Source organism: Dryobates pubescens, chromosome 5 (genome assembly GCF_014839835.1).
Source record: "Dryobates pubescens isolate bDryPub1 chromosome 5, bDryPub1.pri, whole genome shotgun sequence".
Classification (NCBI taxonomy): Eukaryota; Metazoa; Chordata; class Aves; order Piciformes; family Picidae; genus Dryobates; species Dryobates pubescens.
Window position 1 is genome coordinate 14,435,371 of NC_071616.1, and position 21,694 is coordinate 14,457,064.

Genomic DNA, 21,694 nt, shown 5'->3' on the forward strand with positions numbered 1-21,694 from the left:
GCCTCCCGAGTAGCTAGGACTACAGGCGTGCGCCACCGCGCCCGGCGGTTGGCGGGGGCCGCTGCCGCCCTCTAGTGCGGCCGCAGCCGTGACGTCACGGCAACTCTGCCCGCCTTCCTTTCTTCCCGCTGAGTCTCTTCCCTCCTCCTCTCGGTCCCCTTCTTTTGCCGTGTTCCCCTGATACTGAGGGGCCTGGAGCAACTATGCGAGGACGAAAGCCTGACAGACTTGGGGCTGTTTAGCCTCGAGAAGAGCAGCCTCAGAGGGAATCTGACCAATGCCCACCAAGAGCTGAAGGGGGCAGAGGAAAAAGGGGGAGGGAGCAGGGCAAGAGGATGGAGCCAGTCTCTTCTCAGTGGTGCATCAGACAAGGAGCAATGGCCACAAAATAGAACCCAGGAGGTTCCATCTCAACAGGAGGAGAAGCTTCTTTGCTCTGAATCTGCTGGAGTCTTGGAGCAGGCTGCCCAGAAAGGCTGTGGAGTCTCCTTCTCTGGAGAGATTCAAAGCCACCTGCACATTGTGATCCTGGGCAACCTGCCGTGGGTGCTCCTGCTTTAGCAGGGCAGTTGGCCTAGATGATCTCCAGATGTCCCTTCCACCTTCCCACCAGTCTGGGATTCTGTGGTTCTCCTTCTCTTCTTGCCCCTTCAGCACATATTCAACACTGTTACCTGCTGAGGAGGCAGCAAGGCTCTGAGCTGGTGGGGAAAAGGGAGCTCCTCCCAGGGCAGCTGGCACCTCCTCGGCACAACCCCCAATTCATTGTTTCTCACACAATGTAGGGTTTGACATCAGCATCTCATAGTGGATTCTAGCTGGGTGCCAGCAGAGGATCAGGGGCAGCTCTTTGATGAAGGAATTTCTTTAAGAGTGTTTCTGGGCCCTGTTCTTCATGTTTTAGAAACATCTAAATTTTTCACTCTGTGCCTCTCTCTCCCCTTGGAGATGTAGTCCCCGCCCTGCTGTCCTGGCTGTGGTGCCCCAAGATACCAGCTCTGCACGCGCTTCAGCACTTAGGTCCCAATACCTCACTGCCCCGTTCCATGCAAAAGAAAATTGGTCCTGCTCTCCCACCTGGGCTCTGCTACAGGGACAGTTCACAGATACTGATAAGCACAGGAGTGTTGACCTGCTCCATCTCCAGCCTGGGCCAGTTCACCCCTCCATAGCTGACCTGATGGTCCCTGGTTCCCCCAGGACCACCATACTGATGCCAGCTTCAGCACAGACATCTATTGCAGCCCAGAAACCCCAGGCTTGAGCCAATCCACCAGTCTGAGCCTCTCTGGTGCTTGGATTACAGGCACAAGCCACCTTGCCCAGCTGTTCTTCAGGGTTTTGCAGGTTTCTTGATATCCATCTTGTGTGGGCTCTGCCTGACCACACAGGGGCAGTGAGGAACTGAGAGAATGTCCTCCGGCTGCTCAGGGAGATGTTTTGCCTTTTGCCAGTGTACTGGACCCTTTGGTGACTGCTCCCTGGCACAGGCAGCTGACAAGCACAGCATTGTGCAGGGGAAAGATGCCAAAAGAGGCTGTGTCCTGCTGTCTCGCCCAGGCTGTGCTACAGGGGCTGTTCACAGGCGCCATCCCGCTACCGAGCGGCACGGGAGCTTTGACCTGCTCCGTCTCCGGCCTGGGCCGGTTCACCCCTCCTTAGGCGACCTGGTGGCCCCCGGCTCCCCCAGGACCACCATATCGATGCCGGCCTTAGCGCGGACGCCCGCTCAGCACAGCTCACTGCAGCCCAGAACTCCTGGGCTCAAGCCGTCCACCAGCCTCAGCCTCCCTGATGCTAGGATTACAGGCACAAGCCACTGTGCCCAGCTGGCTGCAGCTCTTGCTGCCTCTGCTTTTCAGTGCTTGGGGACTCCTTGGCACATCATCCCTCTTGTGATTAACACATCAACTGGATACATGAATGCTTCAGCAACGCAGTGGGAATGAAGGGGAGAAGGAGCATGAAGTACAGGAACCCTGGCTCCCATGGGAAATAGTGTGGCCAGCAGGTCCAGGGTAGAGATGGTCCACCTGTACTCAGCACTGGTGAGACCACACCTCAAATACTGAGTTCAGTTTTGGGGCCCTCACTCCACGAAGGACATTGCAGGGCTGGAGCAGGTCCAGAGAAGGGCAATGAACTTAATGAAGGGTCTGGAGAACAGGGCTTGTGAGGAGCAGCTGAGAGAACTGAGTTGTTTAGCCAGGAGACAAGGAGGCTGAGGGGAGACCTTCTGGCTCTCTACAACAACCTGAAAAGAGATTGTAAAAAGGCAGAGGTGGATTTTTTTCTCTCAAGTAACAAACTATAGGATAAGAGGAAATGGCCTAAAGGTGCACCAGGAGAAGCTGAGGTTTGACATTAAGAAAAGTTTTTTCTCTGAAATTGTGAAGCTCTGGACCAGACTGCCCAGGGACATGGTGAAATCCCCATCCCTGGAAGGATTAAAAAACACATATAGATGTGGTGCTCAGGGACATGGTTTAGTGGTGACTTGGCAGAGCTGGGCTAACAGTTGGACTTGATGATTTTAAAGATGTCTTGCAACCAAAATGATTATGTGATTCTAAACAAAATTCAGCTCTTTGAGTTAAGATTCGACACAATACTTTGCTCTGGAAAGGCCAAGTTAAGCTTTTGTAGGCCAAAAACGTCACATTGTGGTCGTACTCTAGGCTGTATCCAGTGAGAGCTCAGAAGGATTTCCTGAAGAGAGTCTAAGAGGCAACCTACTTGCTGCACTGAATGTCTGCAGGTGTAAAGATGTGTTTTGATTCTCAGCAAAGGACACAAAAGTAACAAAAACGTGATGCAAGGAATAAAATGCAGGAGCTTCTTGCCTGTATCCATTCACTGCTGTGATAGACAGCTGTCTAGCAATACTTCCACAGAGTACTGGAGATCTTCATGCGGTGTTTTGCTGTCTTGAAGGGCCTGTCTGAGGGACCTCCCCAAAGCATCCCAATGCAGGTAACTGTGCATCTGGTCAGGACTGGGGATGCTGCAAGTCCCTCATCTCTTTCTGGCCTCACAGAGACCTGTTTCTGCAAGGAAAGCTTTGAGCCAAGATACTCAGCTGAGGCAGCCTTTGGTCTAATCCAGATGTGTCCATTGGCAGACAGCAGCACCAGCCCAGCCAGAGCCTCATGCTGCTGCCTCCACCGCCACAGGTTCCCTCCAGGATCTCTCCACCCTGTGCACAGGGCCAGGCTGAAGCCACCCTAGCCCTGATCAAAGTGCTAAAGACACTAAATGATGGTGTCTTTGCTTTGCATTTCTGGAAGTGCAGAGGTCAAGGCATGGGTGTACCCCTACCCAAGTACACATCCCTCCATTTCAGATATGGACATATCTCCTCCTCCTCAAGGCACAGGCACCCCTCCTGCCCAAGGCCAAGCCCACCAGCAGCCACTCTGGAGGTATCAAAGCATTTCTTCCAGACTGCCTGACCCAAGTTAGCGGAGCAAAGTCCAGAGGTAAAGTACACACGTGGCAATACAGTCTCAGAAAAGACAAACAAAGGTCCTCCCCAGTGCTACACAAGCCTCAAGTCCTTAAGGGTGTCAGGGCTGGATGGGGCCCAAGAGACATCTTGTTCTGGGCTCCTATTATCTACTTAAAGAAGAGCTGTCAGTGACAGCTGGAGTTTTGGTTAAAGGCATTAAGATAATGATTTAGGGGTCATGAGCATGAAGACTGGACATTCACAAACAGGGGAGAAAATCTGATGGGAATGAGCTTGGCAGACTGAGGAGGAGCAAAGCGCAGCTAGGATGCAGATAGAGTCCTGACAGCAGTGCTGGCCCGCTAGCGCTGTGCCTTGGTGCAGCTCCTCACCATCAAAGCAGCACTTGAAATAAAAAATGAGGCCACTCAGGGCTGGGGACACTTTGGTTGCTCAGCTCAGAGCTCAGGGGGATGTCTGCCCTGTAGTGCTCATCTGACAGCTGGTTATTGCCTCTTGCTCAGCAGGAGCAGCTACTGCAGGCTCCAGCTGAGCATCCCCCACACGCAGGAGCTGCAGCTTTGTGCAAAGCCTTAAGGGTAAGCTGGGCTCCCAAAGAACCAGCTTGGGGATCCCACTGAGCTCCAAATCTCCACCCCTCCTGAGGTCTAGGCAATGCTCTTGCTGTGTCTGGAACCAGAGACCCTTTGAATGACAAACCAGAAAAGGAAAAAGAACTTGGAAACTGTCATCAAAGCTGCCTCTGCATCAAAATGTGGATGCAGAATACAGCAGATAGCTGCCAGCCTGCAGCACTGACTGCAAAGTACCACCACTATGAGCTTCTTGGGCATCCTGGTGTCACTGCCATGTTTTGCAAGACACTGAGGTGGCTCAGAACATCAGGACATCACCAATGGCCTGGCTTGGGGTGCAAAAACCACAGGATGCAGGTCTCCAGGGGGTCAACCAGTGCATCCAGCTGAGTCCTGGAGGTCATTGGTGTAAATCTAAACATAAGGTAAAACTTACTTTGAGGGTGATAGAGCCCTGGGGCAGGCTGCCCATAGAGGTTGCACAGTCTCATTCTCTGGAGAGATTCCAAAGCCACCTGGCCATTGCAATCCTGGGCAACCTGCTGTGACAGACCCTGCTTTGGCAGGAGACCAAGACTAGATGATCTCCAGAGGTCCCTTCCAACCTCTACCATTCTGTATCTCCTGCTTTGCTGGTGGTGTGAAAATGGAAAAGCCTCACAAATTATTTTTACTCCTGTTAAGGCTTCATGGTTTTTACAGATGATATTGTTGTGGTGGTGATTCAGGATTTTGAAGTATACAAATATGGTTGGGCACTATCCCCCACCTACACTTCCTCTGTCTGCTACTGAAAATTTCCTGTGAAAGATGCCAGCTTGTTTGTCAATACTAACTGCAAACCAATTTTGATGTACTTAAGATACAAAACAAACCTAAACAACCTGGAGGCCAAACTGTTTTTCCTGCTGGGAAGCCACTTTAGAAGAGGTCTTCCACAGAAGACTGGAGGAATACAGAATCACAGAATTATTTTGGTTAGAAAAGACCTCTAAGATCATCAAGTCTAATCATGACCCAGACACCACTGTGACCATTAAAGCAAGTCCCAAAGTGCCACATCCACATGTTTCTTGAACACCTCCAGGGATGGTGACTCCACCACCTCCCTGGGCAGCCTGTTCCAATGCCTGACCACTCTTGCAGGGAAGAATTTTTTTCCTAATATCCAAACTAAACCTCCCCTGGCACAATTTCAGGTCATTTCCTCTCATCCTATCACCTGATACTAGAGAGGAGAGACCAACCCCCACCTGGCTCCAACCTCCTTTCAGGGAGTTACACCAGGGAAAATGTGGCATTTTGAGTTGTTCTTCAGGGTGCTCGTTACATCATTTCAGGGCACACACTCACAGAAATCTGCTGTGGTCAGAATACTCTACAACACCTCCTTTCCACCTCTGCTCCTTCCCTAGGGCTGTTACACTGACGTTATGGGAAGGGGCCAAGGATCTCATGCTGGCAGTAAAGCACTCACACACCGCTGGAGCCGGCAGGTTTAGCTTCCTGGCCAAGCCCAGCTGTGGCTGCACAGACAGAGAGATCACAGAATCACAGGAAACAAGGCTGAGACGCCCACGGGGGACCGTCTCCACCACTCCCTGCCCACAGCCACTTGCTCAAGGAAAGTGCTTCTCTAACCTGACTCACCCCTACAAAGGACACTTGCCCTATTGTATCAGATATCTCGGCGATAAGAAATCTGCCAGTGGAATGCAATTGTAATGTCAAGGATGTAATTTGTTTTCACAGCAGAAGAGTTTATCTAATGTAGATACTAAACCCAAAGCATTATTATATTCCCTCTTCCTTCCTTGCAAAGCCACAAAGGTTTTTGAAGGATCAGTGCAACAGAGTCTTTTCCTATCTCCCTCTGCCAAAAGAGGAGAGGAAGGTCAACAAGATGAGCTACACCATATTAAAATAGGCTTGGTCTGATAATCCAAACTCCTTGGGAAGTTATATCCACAGAGATAAAACCCAAGCAGCTATGAACCTATTTCCTTGAGGTTTGTTTATTCTGATGTGATGGCTATCACATAACATATGAAGGTGTATAATTTTGACCCCTGTACTCAGCACATCTTGAACGCTGGGTTGTTTTGGACCCCTCACTACAAGGAGGACAATTGAGAGGCTGGAACAGGTCCAGAGAAGGGCAACAAAGCTGCTGAAGGGTCTGGAGAACAGGTCTGGTGAGGAGCAGCTGAGGGAACTGGGGTTGTTGAGCCTGGAGCAAAGGAGGGTGAGGGAAGACCTTCTCACTCTCTACAGCTTCCTGAAAGGAGGTTGCAGCCAGGTGCAGGTAAGGATCTTCTCCCAAGTAACAAATAATAGGACAAGAGGAAATGGCCTCAAATCACACCATGGGAGGTTTAGGTTGGATATTAGAAGAATATTCTTCACTGAAAGGGTTCTTACATAAACAGGCTGCCCAGGGGAGTGGCTGAATCCCCATCCCTGGAGGTGTTTAAAAGACACAGAGATGTGGTGCTGAGGGACATGGTGTAGAACCAGCCTCAGTAGAGATAAATAATGGTTGGACTTGATGATCTTAAAGGTCTTTTCCAACCAAAACGATTCTATAATTCTATGATTTTCATTCACCTCTTTATTGTGACTGCACTTAGTGAAGGGCAGGACATGCAAACACAGCCTCACAAGCCATGAAACAATAGATGCAACCCTTGGTACCTGCACCCCCTGTATGTTTTGAAGATAAGGAACAGGCTTCCCTGCAGCCAGGCCTAGAAGAGATATCTAAAGGTCCTACTGATATTTGCTATCTTTTCCCCCAGGCTTTAACCCATAATCACTTTGTAACCATAACTGCTTGTTGCTTTCCGGGCTGTAAAGCCCTGCCAGCACACAAGGGGCACTTGGCTCAGTGACACATTGTCAGCCAGTGCTTCCTTCTAAAATATTTAATTTGTGCAGGGTGCTCAGTTACTCACTAGGTGTTGTCAAGGACCCAAGAAGGTTTTTAATTCTTAAGCAGGCATGTGAAACTGAGCCACCTCCAAGAGGTCACTTTTTTTCAGGTAATCTAGAACACGGTCTGCCATTGTAAATGCTTTTGTTGGGTGTTTGACCTTGAGGAGCAACCAGCAACATAAGAATCTACACTGTATGGAACAGACTGTACCTCAAATACTGGGTTCAGTTTTCAGCCCCTCACTACAAGAAGGACATTGAGGTGCTGGATTGGGTCCAGGGAAGGACAATGAAGCTATTGAAGGGTCTAGGGAACAAGTCTTATGAGGAAGATATTCAAGATCAAACCTGAAGGGGCCTTGAGCAACCTGATCTATTTGGAGATGTCCCTGCCAGCTGCAGGGGGAGGTGGACAAAATGACCTTCAAGGGTCCCTCCCAACCCGATGCATTCTGTGATTCTGAGTAGCCGAGGGAACTGGAGAAAAGGAGATTGAGGGGGGACCCTCTGACTCTCCACAACTCCCTTAGAGGAGGTTGGAGCCAGGTGGGGGGGTCAGTCTCTTCTCCCAAGTAGCTGATGAAAGGATGAGAAGAAATGGCCTCAAGTTTTGCCAAGGGAGGTTTAGGTTGGACATTAGGAACAATTTCTTCCCCAGAAGGGTTGTCAAGCCCTGGATCGGGTTGCCCAGGGCAGTGATAGAATCCCCATCCCTCAAAGTATTTAAAAGACATGTAGGTATAGATGTGTCAGTGAGAGACATGGTTTAGTGGTGACCTGGCAGTGCTGGGTTAAAGATTGGACTTGATGATCTTAAGAGTCTCTTCCAACCAAAATGAATCTATGATTCTATACATAATGCCTAATGTGCACTTCTTTCCCAGGAGCGGTTTTAGGGGGTAGGTTTCTGTCACCTTTCCACAGGCCGAGCACTGAGATGATGAATCTCTTTTGCTCAGAACATCACACTTCACCTTTGATGCCACATTTCCATCCCACAGCTACTTGAGTCACTATCTTCAAAATAAGAACCTGTCTTACAATACATCTCACACTGGGTCAAAGACACGTTTTAGAGGCTTGTAGCACAAGCTGTGTGATCCCCTGGCTCTCCAAGATACCATCCAGGGACTCAGCAGTGTAGCTCCTTGGACAACAAAGCCTTTATTTGCTTTACAAAGTTATGCCACTTACATTCTGCTTCCTGTTTACCAACCTTTCTGTTCATTTACGGAAACTGGTACGTCTCTACATAAAAATGTTTCAAAAGTAGGTGGTGCTGTCTCACCAGCTTCTCACCCTTTCTCTGTGGGACTGGGAAATGTGAGCTACAAGGACTGACATGAACAGAGTTTATTCGTGACTAATTTGAGATCTTAACTATTGAAAGTGCTGAGTTCTCAAATGTCTTTTCTACTATATGTTATCCTAGAGAGTGGCAATAATGACTTTAAAACCACATGCCCAACCATCTCAAATCTTCTCCTGGTGCACATACTGCACAAACAGAAAGTTCTCCTGAAGGGCAGGGAGGATCCTCACAAACAAAGCCCAGCGCAGGTGGAAAAGACATTTGCCTGAGCAGACCCCATTTCTATTCCGTGGCATGTAGCTGTATCTCCATGTCCTCAGTTAAGTTTTGGACTCCCTGTCTGAAGAACTGCAGTGCATTGCTGCTTCTTTTGGGGGTTTTAGACCTGTAAGATGGCAAGATCAACTTTGGACACAAACTGGAACACAGGAAGTTCCACCTCAACATGAAGAAAAAATTCTTTACTGTCAGGCTCTGGAGCTCTGAAACAGGCTGCCTAGAAACGTTGTGGAGTCTCCTTCCCTGTAGAATTTCAAGACCCATCTGGATATATTCTTGCGTGACCTGCCCTATGTGATCCTGCTCTGGCAGGTAGGTTGGACTAGATGGTCTCCAGAGGTCCCTTCCAACCTCCACCATTCTGTGAGCCTATCATTCAGCAGGTCACACAGTGGCAGCTGAAGAATACAGCACCATGCTCCACCTCGAGGTGGTCCAAGAACTGAGCAGCATCAGCGGCAGGAGTGGAAGAGCTCAAGGAGCTATTGGGTGCCCAGCTTGTCCCCACTCCAGCTGCTGAGGAACATGCAGCTGCTAAAGGCTCAGGGACTTGTGGGTCAAAGGCAGATAAGCAGAAGCTGCCGACCATAGCCTGGAGTAGCATAGCTCATCTTGGCCCCATACTCACCCAGGCCAGGACATGCAGCAGGAAAGGAGCGGGCCCAAGCTGGCAGAGGGATAACACTGATTGGAGCACCCTCTTGTTTGCTGATATCAAGCCTGGGCATGCAGGAACCCTCCAGCAAGGGGAGCAGCTCAGGAAGCACTGCCGCTTAGTCAGCAGAAGGCCCCACTGCATGGAGATCTGCTCCTCACCAGCTCTCATGCAAGAGCAGCTGCTGTCTCTCTGAAAACAACTGCCCACCTCAGAGAGTATTTCAGAGGTCCCACTACTTCCAGTTTACCAGGTGGGAAAGGAGGGAAGGAGCTCAGGAAAAGCCAAGAGCTCAGTTATTTCTCAGGTGAAATGGGCAAAGCCAAACTGGCTAAATCCCATCTGCAGACAGTCCCCAAAGATGAGGAACAGCAGTCACCAGTAAACCTTAAAAGGCATGGTTCAAGAGGAGACACCCAGGGGACAGCATGCCTGGGTCCAAAACAGGGGGAGAAGGTGATAGAAAAGGTACTTCCCCCCTTTGCAGTGACTCATTTTGCTTTGTGCCTTGTGGAACCCACTACTGGGTGACAAAGCCATCTTATGTAGCCAGAATCATAGAATCATTTTGGTTGAGAAAGCCTTTTAAGATCATCAAGTCCAACCATTCTCTCTCAAGGCTGGTGCTAAACCATGTCCCTCAGCACTACATCTCTGCATCTTTTAAACACCTCCAGGGGTGGTGATTCAACCACCTCCCTGGGTAGCCTGTTCCTAGTGTGTCAGAACCCTTCCAGTGAAGAAAGTTCTTCTAATACTCAACTTAAATGTCCCCTGGTCCAACATGAGGCCATTTCCTCTCATCCTGTCACTTGGGAGAAGAGACCAATCTCTATGAGCAGACTGATAAGCACCCCAGACACCCACCATTTGCTGTTTCATTGACCGTGCTGGCTGCTGGGCACTGACACATATTTAATGCTTGAAATTCACATTCCTCAACTGGCAGATCCCAGGAGAAAGGAGCAAACTCTCAGCTATTGAAAGGAAAAGCAGAAAAGCCTCCTGTTGGGTCACACCCTCCCCTTAATGCTTTACACAGTCAGAACTAAAACGCTGAAAAGAGTCACTACCTGAAACCAGAAAATGCTGCTGGGAGGCCAGCAGGTAGAGCAATCAATGCCTGCACAGGGACAAAACCAGCATTTTACAGATCCTGACATGTCCTTTCCAGTATTTGAAGGGGGCTACAAGAAAGAATATAGAGGGGCTTGCAGTGATAGAATGAGGGGGAATGGATTGCAGCTGAAATGGGGAGAATTTAAACTGAATATTAGGAAGAAATTCTGTAGGGTGAAGGTGGTGAGACACTGGAACAGGTTGCCCAGGGAGGTTGTGGATGTTCCCTTCCTGGAGGTGTTCAAGGCTAGGTTGGATGAGCAACCTGGTCTAGTGGGAGGTGGCTCTGCCAAAGGCAGAGGGTTGGAACTAGAGGATCTTTAAAGTCCCTTCCAACCCAAACCATTCTATGATTCCCAAGTACTTTGGTCAAGACTCGTGGTGCTGCACTACTGCTGCCTGATGTAATAACTACCACAAGTGTTCGCCAGCAGGGAAATGGTGCAGGGAGCAGAGCCAAATAGAAACCCACTAACATCCACATCCTGATGTTAATTTTAGCTCTGCTGTGCAGTAAACTCTACTTGGATAAATTTCCCATGCCAGCAAGAAGCTGAACTGGCTGTATCCAGCAGGATCACCAGGGCTTGCTGTAAATCCCACGCCAGGACAGTACTTAGCAGTATTATCCACTGCTTTAAACACCAGAGCATGAACTCTGGCAGTGCCTGACACGTGTAGAGGACACTTGTGAGCCCTGGTGTCAGCAGAGCGTACCCCCAGCACAGCCTGCACGGGTTCACTAGGAGACCGCAGATGGAATGTTTTCCTTGGCATCCTCCCTCTTTGCTCTCACTGCATGAAAGAGCAAGGCTTCCTTGGAAACTCTTATTGTCATCCACTTAGGAGTCCTGCAGTCTAGGAAATCTCCCAATTCTTCTAGACTGACACCAATTTCCTTTTTGCTGTTCCACAGGGGATTGCTTTGTGTGTGCCACATAACATGTGCCGTAAAAAAATAACTAAAGAATTGGTATTTTTGAAGGGGTAGAAGGATATGGTAATTTTTACACACACAATCCCAACTGAGAGCACACCTTTGGTCTCCAAAACCCATGCAGTCCAGAAGGTGATGAGAAAGATGATCTGCTGTGAGGGCAGGCTGAGAGTTGGGGTTGTTCAGCCTGCAGCAGGCTCCAGAAAGATCTTCTGGTGGCTTTCCAGTGCTTGAAGGAACTTATCAGTAAGTTGAGGACAGACTTTTGAGCAGAGCCTGTTGTGGCAGGTTAAGTGGTGATGAAGTTAAACTAATAGAGGGAGATTTAGACTAGAAATTTTTCTGTGGAGGGTGGCAAGACACTGGCCCAGGTGGCCCTGAGATGTAGTAGATGCTTGATCCCTGGAACCATTCCAAACCATCTCAGTGCTGTGAGGAAACCACTCTAGTTGCAGATGTCCTTGCTGACTAGAGAGGCGTCGGATTAGATGACCTTTACAGGTCACCATTCCATGAATCCGCAATGACCCCATGAGGGGGCAGCTGTGGCACTCCAGGAGCACAGTGACTGGAGCGCACCTTAGTCCAGCACCACACCCCACACGCTTCCCCACCCCCAAGCACTGAGCTGTAAACCCTCGGAGCACAGGTCGTTCCTACAACGCCCCAACCCAGTCCGTTTTCTCTTCCCAGGGGCTCACGGACTCCCGCTGGCGGAGCCGCCCCGCGGGCCAGGGGAGGGGAGGGCACGGTGGGCTGGGCCCTTTAAGATGCTCCCCGCGGCCGCTCCCGCTGACGTGGGATCGCGTGGCGCCTCTCCCCACGGAAACCCCGCCCCCTTACTTCCGGCCCCGCCACGCAGGCGCAGGCGCAGTCCCCGCCCGAGGCCGCGCGGGAAGCGGGGTAGCGCGCGCAAGACACCCCGGAGCGGAAAGGGGCGGGAAAATGAGCGCCCAGTTCCGCCTACCCCGCGAGCCGGCGGCAGCTCATGCGCAGATGCGCTGCGGCGAGTGGCGGCGGAGGGTGGCGCCGTTGAGCGGTGGGGCGGGGCGGGCGGGGCGCGGGCCGCGCATGCGCGGTGGCGGCGGAGGAGGGGAAGTGAGGCGGGCTCGCGAGGCGCCTTTTCCGGCGGTGCTGGCTGAGGGAGCGGCGCGGAGCGGAGCCGGCCCCGAGCCCCGCTGGGCCGTCCTCAGGTAACTTGCCGCCGGTTCCTGCTTCCTTGTCTCCTGTTCGCCCGCCTCGGCCCGCCGCCCTGTCTCACATTCTCTCCCGTCCCTCTGCAGGTTGGGACGCCGAGCCGCCGCCCTCTGAGCCGGCATCCATGAGCTGAGAGGCGCCGGGGTGGGAGCCAAGGCAGCGAGCCGGGCGGAGCCGCCGCCGCCGCCTAAGGCCCGGTGGAGGAGCGGAGCAGAACGCGGCGCGGCCACTCTTCCCGCACCGCTGAGGCTTCTCCTCACCCCCACCCCTTTGCTCCCGTCCTGCTTCTTCCGCAGCCGCCCCATGCGCGGCCGGCGTTGAGCCCCGCCTGCCCTTGCCCTGACACCCCCTCCTACCCCTTTCGCCCCGCCGGACCGGCTCCGCTCCGCTTCGGCCCCCGCCCAGAGCGGGCTGCTCGGGTGGGTCGGCGCTCGCCCTCTGCTCCCCCCCAACCCCTGCCCCGGAGGCGCCGGGCCCCTTGGATGCCGCCGAGATGGGCAAGGTGCTGTCCAAGATCTTCGGCAACAAGGAGATGCGGATCCTGATGCTGGGTCTGGACGCGGCTGGTAAAACTACCATCCTGTACAAACTGAAGCTGGGCCAGTCCGTCACCACCATCCCTACCGTGGGCTTCAACGTGGAGACGGTTACGTACAAAAACGTCAAGTTCAACGTGTGGGATGTGGGGGGCCAGGACAAGATCCGTCCCCTCTGGAGGCATTACTACACGGGCACGCAAGGCTTGATCTTTGTGGTGGACTGCGCCGATCGAGACCGCATCGACGAGGCCCGCCAGGAGCTCCACCGCATTATCAACGACAGGGAGATGCGGGACGCCATCATCCTCATCTTCGCCAACAAGCAGGACCTGCCCGATGCCATGAAACCCCATGAAATCCAGGAGAAACTGGGCCTGACCCGAATCAGGGATAGAAATTGGTACGTGCAGCCCTCCTGTGCTACTACAGGGGATGGACTCTATGAAGGGCTGACATGGTTAACGTCCAATTATAAATCCTAATGAGAGAATTTAACTATTTAGTCTACAAAGAATTAAAGAAAACAAACCAACAAATAACCCACATGGCTTTCCAGAAGAATGATTCTCTACTGAAAAGTAAAAGCATCCATAGGATTATGATCACCTTTCTCCAGTTACCACCCTTTCCTTCTGCACACTTGACTGGATTCCTGTTTTAACTCTTTGCTTGGCGTTAGGATGCTCTAACCTCCGAATGTGACACACGAACACAAGCACTAGATGCTATGGCAGACTTCCAGCAAACAGGGGAAAGAACACATTGTAGACTTGCTAAGTAACTTCTTTTTTTTTAATTATTCTTGATAGCCCTTAAGAAGGTTTGATTATGTGGGGGGATGGCTGGGGAGGGGTTGTTTTCAGTGTATGCTTTCTCTTCTTTTGTGGATTTTTTTCCCCCCTTCTTTTCTTTTTTTTTTTTGGATTACATTATTTTTCCTTTCTCTCACTTGCTGTAGATTGCTACATTTTTGCCTTCACGCCGAAAATATGTTGCTAGGTCTGCTTCATCTAGTAAACTGAAAATTACTGCTTTAAAAAAAAAAAAAATCAAACTGCAGTCTGTCTTTTTATATTGAGGACTTTTTTTGTTGTTGTTGTTTTTTTGGTTAATTTCTGTTAATCTGTAACTAAATAGTGACTCTCAGTCTTCATCTCTCGGCCTCATAATGCACCGAATCCTTGCCTGCAGGAGCAGATAGCATGGATACCACTGTTCAAAGTGCATATCAGGCCCTAGTGTTCACCAGGTAACATAAGAACTGCTTTGAAGTGTCAACTGGGGAGTTCTGAACAATACATCATGCATGAGGAGGGATCTGAAAGAAGTTCCCCATACCACATAGCTACCATATAGCCAATAAGACATGAAGGCGCTTGTCGTTCCAGGGTAGATACTCTTTGAGTTTTGCCTCTTGCATTGCAAACTTTAATGTTTAGCTGCCTTTTTTTCTTTTTTTTTTTGACTCCTTGTGTCGGTCTCTGAGTCAGTGCAAGATGGGTTCCTTCCAGAAAATGCAGCAATAACATGGCAGTGTCACAAATTTGACTGTAAATGGCAGATCTTAAGGCAAAGAAACTAGCGCCGACTTGCCTGTCGAATTACTTTCGTCTCAAGACAGTTGAAAGCATCTTAAAATAATTAAAAATTTCTGCTTCTTTCTGCTGTGCTCCTGGAGAAAGAAGCTTTATTATTTCCTTTTCCATTTTGTAGACTTCTGTGCTAAGCTCTCACCGAGCTCAGACCTCCTGCCATCTGAAAAATAGCCATTTTGAGGGGAGGGGGGGGAAAAAAAAGCCCCACTCATGGGTTTAAATTTTCCATGGCTCGCCTGAGCTTCTGCAGGTAGTTGCAGCCTTCACCATCCGTGTCTCCTGTAGCCGGTTGTTGCTGTAGGTCCTGTAAGAAGAGAACTATGTTGGGATGTCTGCAGCCCATTGAGTAACTCCTAATGAGAGCGGGGAGGAGGAGGAGGAAAGACAGCAGCGAGTGAGGGAGTAGACGACTATGAATGTAAACTTCCATAATTAGTTCTTAAAGGGCAAGCAGCTCATTTGCCATTTCACAGCTCACAGATGTGACTGGCAGAAAAAAAAATACCACCCCACCCCACTCAGAAGTATTAGCCTGAAAACTCAATCAAGTATTAATGCTGGGTGCACAAAATGTTAAAAGCAGCTGGTTCTTACTCAGCCTTAAGGATTAACTTAAGATTTCCTCAAGGAGTTAAACTCCATTGGGGAATTCTAGGAATGTATGCTACACAACCAGAAGAAAATGGAATTATTAATTTTTTTTTTTAATTACTACTATGTTTTTGGTCTTTTTTGTTGTCTATTTTCAAGGATTTTTACGTGAAACCGGGGGGCATTACACTACATTTCTGCGGTGTCGACGCCGCACGCTGAGTACATTGTGTATGGAAGCTCTTACCAAAGATGTATGGGAAGGTGGAAAGAAAACAATACTGAGTTTGCTTCTGGAATGCTTTGGACCACTTCAAAGTTCTTTTTAGAACCTGGTTCCAAATGATTTCTCTCGATGTGGGGACTGAATGGGGTCTGGATGCTAGAAGATAGAGCATTGATGGGCTGGAAGCCTTTATGTTAGAGAGTCTGCAGCAGCTTAATGTAGAATAACTTAAACCTCAGCTCCAAAGAAGAGGAGATGAGATGTTTGGGGGTTCTTTTTCTTACTCGAGGCTTTTTGCCACTGAAATGTCATTGCTCTATTTTCTAGTTGGTTGTGTTTGGGGTTTTGTTTTTTGGGGGTTTTGGTGTTTTGTTTTTTTTTCCTTTGCTGTTGATGTAACTTAACAAATAGTGTGGTGGTATAAAGACTAAAAATACAAGAATCTGGTTACTGTTTTCTTCTGGAGCGTAAATAAAGCAGCCAAGCACAAAGTAAATGCCTAAACTGGAAAACTTGAAGCTCTCTATTAATGGTTCTTGAACTTTCTTAAATCTATTCTCAGTCACCATGAAACTTCAGTAACTTCATTTTTTTTTTGTGTCTGAGTTGATTTATGATGTTTCCAAGTGCTGGGGCAGAATTCTCTCTCTAGATTTTACGTTAAGTTGAATCCACAGTTTTGTATTCCCTTAGTGACTTTGTTATTCCATTTTTGTAGGTGAAAGGAAACTGGTTTATGCTTCTGAATTATTACCTTTTTTAATATCTCTTTTTTTTTTTTTGAAGTTGGGAGGGTGGGGGAGGGAGAGGGGAAAAAAAAAAGTTACTGAAACGTGTTGGAGACGTCAAAAATAAACGGCCATCGCTGCTGAACCACAGATCAAGGTTTCACTTTCAACACATCCTTTCTAGGTTGTAGCTGAAGCTCACCATGAAATAGTGGTCAGCAGGCAGCCAAGCAGAGCCTGTAGGATCAAGTGGCAAGTTCTGTGAGAAATCCTATGATTTGGAAACTTTTAATTTGGGGGTTTCAAAGCGCATCGATTTTTGTGTTCATGTGAATCTATGGAGTAAGTTCTGAATGGCGTTAACTCGTGTCTGATAAGTGAATGAGTTTGTAGACTGTGATCTCCCTGACTTAAAAAGTCAACAGGACTCTTTTTTCTTTTTATTTTTTTTTTTGTGTTCTCAATATGGCTGTAGTGTTGGTAAAGAACTAATAAGCAGAAAATAAAGCAATTATACAGCAGAGCTCTCCTGGTATCTTACTTACATTTAATTCTGAGAGAAACAGGAAGGGGCAAAATGGAGTTGGAGTAAGTGTGTCCTGCCAACACAGAAGGCTCTGTTCTGTATCTGAGATTCAGAAGTCTTATCTCCTCCCAGATGTAGATTAACTACTAATTTTATCAGTGGTGCTGCTTTAATGCTCCCATGTGCAGTTCAGAGTCTTTGGCCAAACTTTAGTGTCAGCTCCACGTAACCCAGGGAGGGACTGTGGCTGAGCAAGGACTTGGTTGGAAAGGGAAGATGAGGCTGGACAAAATGGTAGCTGAGTGAATAGGGCTGTGCTTGTGGAGTGACAGGTGTGAAGCTGGGAGGTCTCTGATGGATAGGACACAAGCTGGTCTGATGAAAGGACTTGGGTGCTAGCAGTGGGGTTACTGCAACGACAGCTACTGGGCTGGGAGCCACCTCAAACTGCCACCAGCCACTCAAATGAGCAGCCAACAGAGGTTTGAGGTGGCTCCCAGCACTCAGAACTGCAGTTGTGAGGCCAGGAGATGAGGAGCTGCCTGTTTTTCCTTGTTGCAAAAGCTCTTGGGAATTGCCAGGGAACCTTTGTTGAGCCTGGGTGCTGGGGTGGCTGCAATCCTCCTCAAAGCAGTTTCTCTTCCAGGGTGTTGAGATTGGGCTCTGTCTACCTGAATGTCAGTTAAGGGTGTGGCTGTGTAAATGAACTTAACTCTGCCTTAATTAAACGACCTGGGAGTTTGGAGACAAGGTTCCAGAAGAGTAAACGCATGTCTCTTTCACTGGAGCACTTAGTCATGTCTCCAAATGTCAGCACCTTCTCCTTTTCAATCGGACCTTTGTTACAGCAGCAGTTAGCATGACTCCCCAGAGCACCCTTCCCGTGACTCACACCTCAGCAGGGCTATTTTTTTTGTTGTTCCCCAGTCACAGGGCCATGGCCCTCATGGATAGGGTTGGGAGAAATGTCCCTGCCATCTCTAATTGGAGATTAACCCTGTTTAATGGCATACTTTCCCCAAAGGAATGTCTCCTGGTTAAAAACCAATTGGTTCTGTTGTCAAAGTGAGCTGCTATAGCTGTTTGCTTCACTGATGGACCTGGATGGTGTTTTCCTTCTCACTGGGAACAGGAGAAGTGACTGTTGGGAGTGAAGAGCTTGCCTTGGGAGCTGGGAGTAGTAGAAGCAACAGCTGGGAGGGGAGAGCTTGCTCTGGGAGTGTGGAAGTAGCCTTGGTGTGGGCACCATGACTCAGACTTTCCACTAACACATGGTTGTGCCTTTTATCTTGGATTTGTTTCTAATGTCTGTCCAGCCTGATGGGCTCAGAAATCTGAAATCCCCTCAGCTTTGGTGCTTTCGGGAAAATGAAAGCTTTGCCTTTGTTGGGGGAAGCCTCATCCTTGGTGAGTTGGTGGCATCTCAACACACTGCTTCTGTCCCCCTTCTGATGTCTTGAGGAACACCAAGGCTGCTCAAGTCTGTGTCTCAGAATTACGCTCTCAGGGCTTGAGGTTGAGGTGGATGACTTGAGCACCACAATCTGTCTGGCTTTCAAAAGCGGGAGGATGAGGAAGAGCAGCGTCACTTTAGTTCCAAAGGGGTGAAGCGGGTGAGTCAGAGCCCCGTGGTGCTCAGCAGCCAGGGCAGTGTCCCCAGAACGCGCCGGGAGCTCGAGTGAGCGCTGTCTTTTCATAGGCATAGCTGGGTATGTGGTGTCTTACCCAGGAAGTTGTTCTTCTCTTGCCCAAGAACAGGTATCTCTGGCCTCCTTAAAAAAAAAACAAGAGAAAAGAAAGGGAGGGTTTAAAAAAAAACATCTGGTAAAGATGTGAGTCATCTGCTGACTTCTCCAGCCTCAGAGCCTCACCGTGGTTTAGCAGGCTCAAGGCCCTTGCTTTGCCTGCAGAGAAGTGTTTTGCCTTCCTGAAAATGCACTTTGCTTCTCTGTTGCTGGTTTCTGTAGCTGTATCTTTTAGGATGGCATGAGTTAGGAAAATTGATTAAGCAGGACTTCATGGTGTTTTGTGAGAGATGGAGTCACAGGATGGCTTGTGTTGGAAGGGACCTTCAAGATCCTCTAGTCCCAAGCCCCCTGCCGTGGGCAGGGACATCTCCCACTTAGACCAGGTTGCTCAGAGCATCATCCAACTTGGTCTTCAACACTTCCAGGAATGAGGTGTCCACAACCTCTCTGGGCAACCTGTTTCAGTGTCTTCCATAGTGAACAACTTCTTCCTAATGCATGGAAACTGATAACATTTCAAACCTGGTAACTCATGAAACACTTCATTTTCATCAGGAGTATTCAGCTGAGTGCAACCTCAAGGGGCAACCAGCACCAGCAGCTGATGTCTGTGTAGGACCCTGTGGTGCCCCAACTGCCCTTCAGAGTTGGTTAAAACCTCCTTCAGTGGTTAAGTAGAGAGGAGGGATGAAGCCAAGGTGTTGGTAACAGGCTGAACTGAACTTGTTTGTGTGTCTGTGCCTAGAATGGATTCCTTGTTTGAAACAGAATGGGGGTGATGCTGCCTGGGCCAGGTGCTGGCTTCACCCTGAGGTTTCTTTCTGGTGGAGCAGGAGAGGAGGGGAAGCTTTTCTCTCATCATTACAGGAGATGAAAACTTGTGGAAAGTGCTGTGCTGCATGCTAACAGGGTGGCTGTTTTAAGGGAGTGCTCTCTGAATTCATGTTTTGGGAGGGAAAAGAAAGACCTTTAGACAGCTCACACTGTGCTCAGCTGTCTCACACCATCCCTCGATCTCTGCACTTGCAGGAGAGCGTGGGGTGGGCTGCCTGGCAGACCAGTAGCAAGGAGAAGCATTTTAACGAGGACTGTTTGAGGAGACTGTATTGCTCTTTGTGTGCTTGAGCTGCAGTGATGCTTGTCCCCAGGCCCATGAGAGTCCATCAGAGGAAGGCACATCATGGGGAAAGCGGCAGGTGGCCAACCTCCAGCTACTTGGGGTGGAGAGGAGGAAAGCATCCAGGGCTGACATCTCTGAAATACCCATGGTGTTCATTTGAAACTGGTACTTGAAGAACAAAGTGGTTAGATGAAGAGTGGGAGCTGTATGGGTTTGCAGCACTAGGGTAAGGCTGCAGGGTGGGGCAACCTGGTCTAGTGGGAGGTGTCCCTGTCTGTGGCAATGGGGTTGGAACTAGATAATCTTTAAGGTCCTTTCCAATCCAAACCATTCTATGAATCTCAGCCTGGAAAAGAGAAGACTCTGGGGGGGGCTTACAGCTGCCTTACTTGAAGGGAGCCTACAGGAAAGCTGGAAAGAGACTTTTCGTAAAGGTGTCTGGCAACAGGACAAGAGGGATGGTTTTAAGATGAGGGAGAGTAGGTTTAGACTGGATCTTAGGAAGATGTTCTTCAGTACAAGGGTGCTGAGACTCTGGAATAGGTTGCCCAGAGGGGTTGTGGATGCCTCCTCCCTGGAGGTATTCAAGGCTGGGCTGGATGAGACCTTGAGCAACCACATCTAGTTGAGAGGTGTCCCTGCTCATGGCAGGTTGGAGTAGATGATCTCTAAGGTCCCTTACAACCTAGGCCATTCTATGAATCTCTGGCACCGAGCCCAACACCCGGTGCTGACAGCTTCAGACTCAGAAGTCACATTTGCTTGGCACGTGTTCCCAGGAGGAGACTTTGCACTTTGAGCTTGTGGAATGTGGGGTCACATAGTCCTCGTGCTGTTAATATTTGCTGGGTTTGCTCTGAGGAGCTTTCTGCATTTCCCTTTTGAAGACATGGGTGTTGGGGAGCAGGCACGAACCCCATGGTTGTTAACTTCCACTGGAGCGAGGTGCACTCCTGCAGTGATCCCATTAGCTTAACATCTGCCAGAAGGCCCTTTTCCCATGGGGGCTGGATTAGTCTGGAACTGACCCAGCTCTCCAGGAAGCTTTTCCTATCACGTATTGTGGCTTTCAATCTGCTGCCCTAACAGTAACTCAACCCGGCTCTCACCGGAGAGCAGGAGCTCTTGCAAGCACAGCAGTGATTTGGCTCTGCCTTTCCTGCCAGAGCAAGGCTGGCTGATTAAATGTTCAAACTGTATCACGGTTGAGAGTTCAGATTGCATCCTACATCATAGAATGGGAGGGGCTGGAAAGGACCTCTGGAGATCATCGAGTCCAAGCCCCCTGCCAAAGCACGATCACCAAGGGCAGGCTGTGTGGGGAATGCATCCAGGCAGGTTTTGAAAGTCTTCAGAGGAGACTCCACAACCTCTCTGGGCAGCCTGCTCCAGAGCAGCACCCTTACACCAAACAAGTTTCTCCTTATGTTCAGATGGAACCTCCTGGGTTCCAGTTTGTGCCCATTGCCCCTTGTCCTGTCACTGGGCACCACTTGAAAGAGACTGGCATGTTCTTGATACTCACCTTTCAGATATTTATAAATACTAACAAGATCCTTTCTCAGTCTTCTCTTCTCCAGACTAAACAGCCCCAGGTCTCTCAGCCTTTCCTCATCAGACAGATGCTCCAGTCTTCTAAATGTCTTTGTAGCCTCTGTTGGACACTCTCCAGTATATCCCTGTCCCTCTTGAACTGGGGGCCCCAAAAAGTGGACACAGTACTCCAGATGTATCTCACCAGGACAGAGTAGAGGGGGAGGAGAATCTCCCTTGACCTACTGGCCATGCTTTTCTTAATGCACCCCAGGATACTCCTCTTCTCCTTCTAAAGGGTTGTTTTGGCTGCTTTGACCTGCAGTGGGATGGTTTTCATGTCAACACTCAAAATAAAAGCACTTCAGGGGGAGATGAGGGACAGCAGTAGGACAGGCTCTGTTGGTTTGCTCCATTTCTTCTTGCTACCTAATACAAAGCTTCAGGACAAAGTTTCCCAGCACCTGGCCAAGCTGGAAGAGGAGCCAAGTTCAGCAAGGCAGCAAAACCCCAAAGTTGTTGGCATTGGGCACTGCATTGTAGAAGATGTTGAATGGCTGCCAGTAAGCTGTCCCTGGATCTCGTTCTGGCTGGTTCATCTTACAACCTTG

At 49.5% G+C, this 21,694-nt stretch overlaps 1 protein-coding gene across 1 annotated transcript; it reads left to right on the top strand.

The window, feature by feature from the left end:
• The first annotated feature begins 12,361 nt into the window (after window positions 1-12,361).
• Window positions 12,362-13,556, top strand: ARF6 (ADP ribosylation factor 6). Its single transcript, XM_054162198.1, has 2 exons — window positions 12,362-12,473; window positions 12,564-13,556. Exon 2 carries the CDS (start codon window positions 12,971-12,973, stop codon window positions 13,496-13,498), a length of 528 nt encoding a protein of 175 aa, XP_054018173.1. The 5' UTR covers window positions 12,362-12,473; window positions 12,564-12,970; the 3' UTR covers window positions 13,499-13,556.
• Window positions 13,557-21,694: the final 8,138 nt, after the last annotated feature.

What these genes read in the sequence shown, in the direction of transcription:
- ARF6 (XM_054162198.1), top strand. Translation starts at nt 12,971, where the DNA reads ATGGGCAAGGTGCTGTCCAAGATCTTCGGCAACAAGGAGATGCGGATC.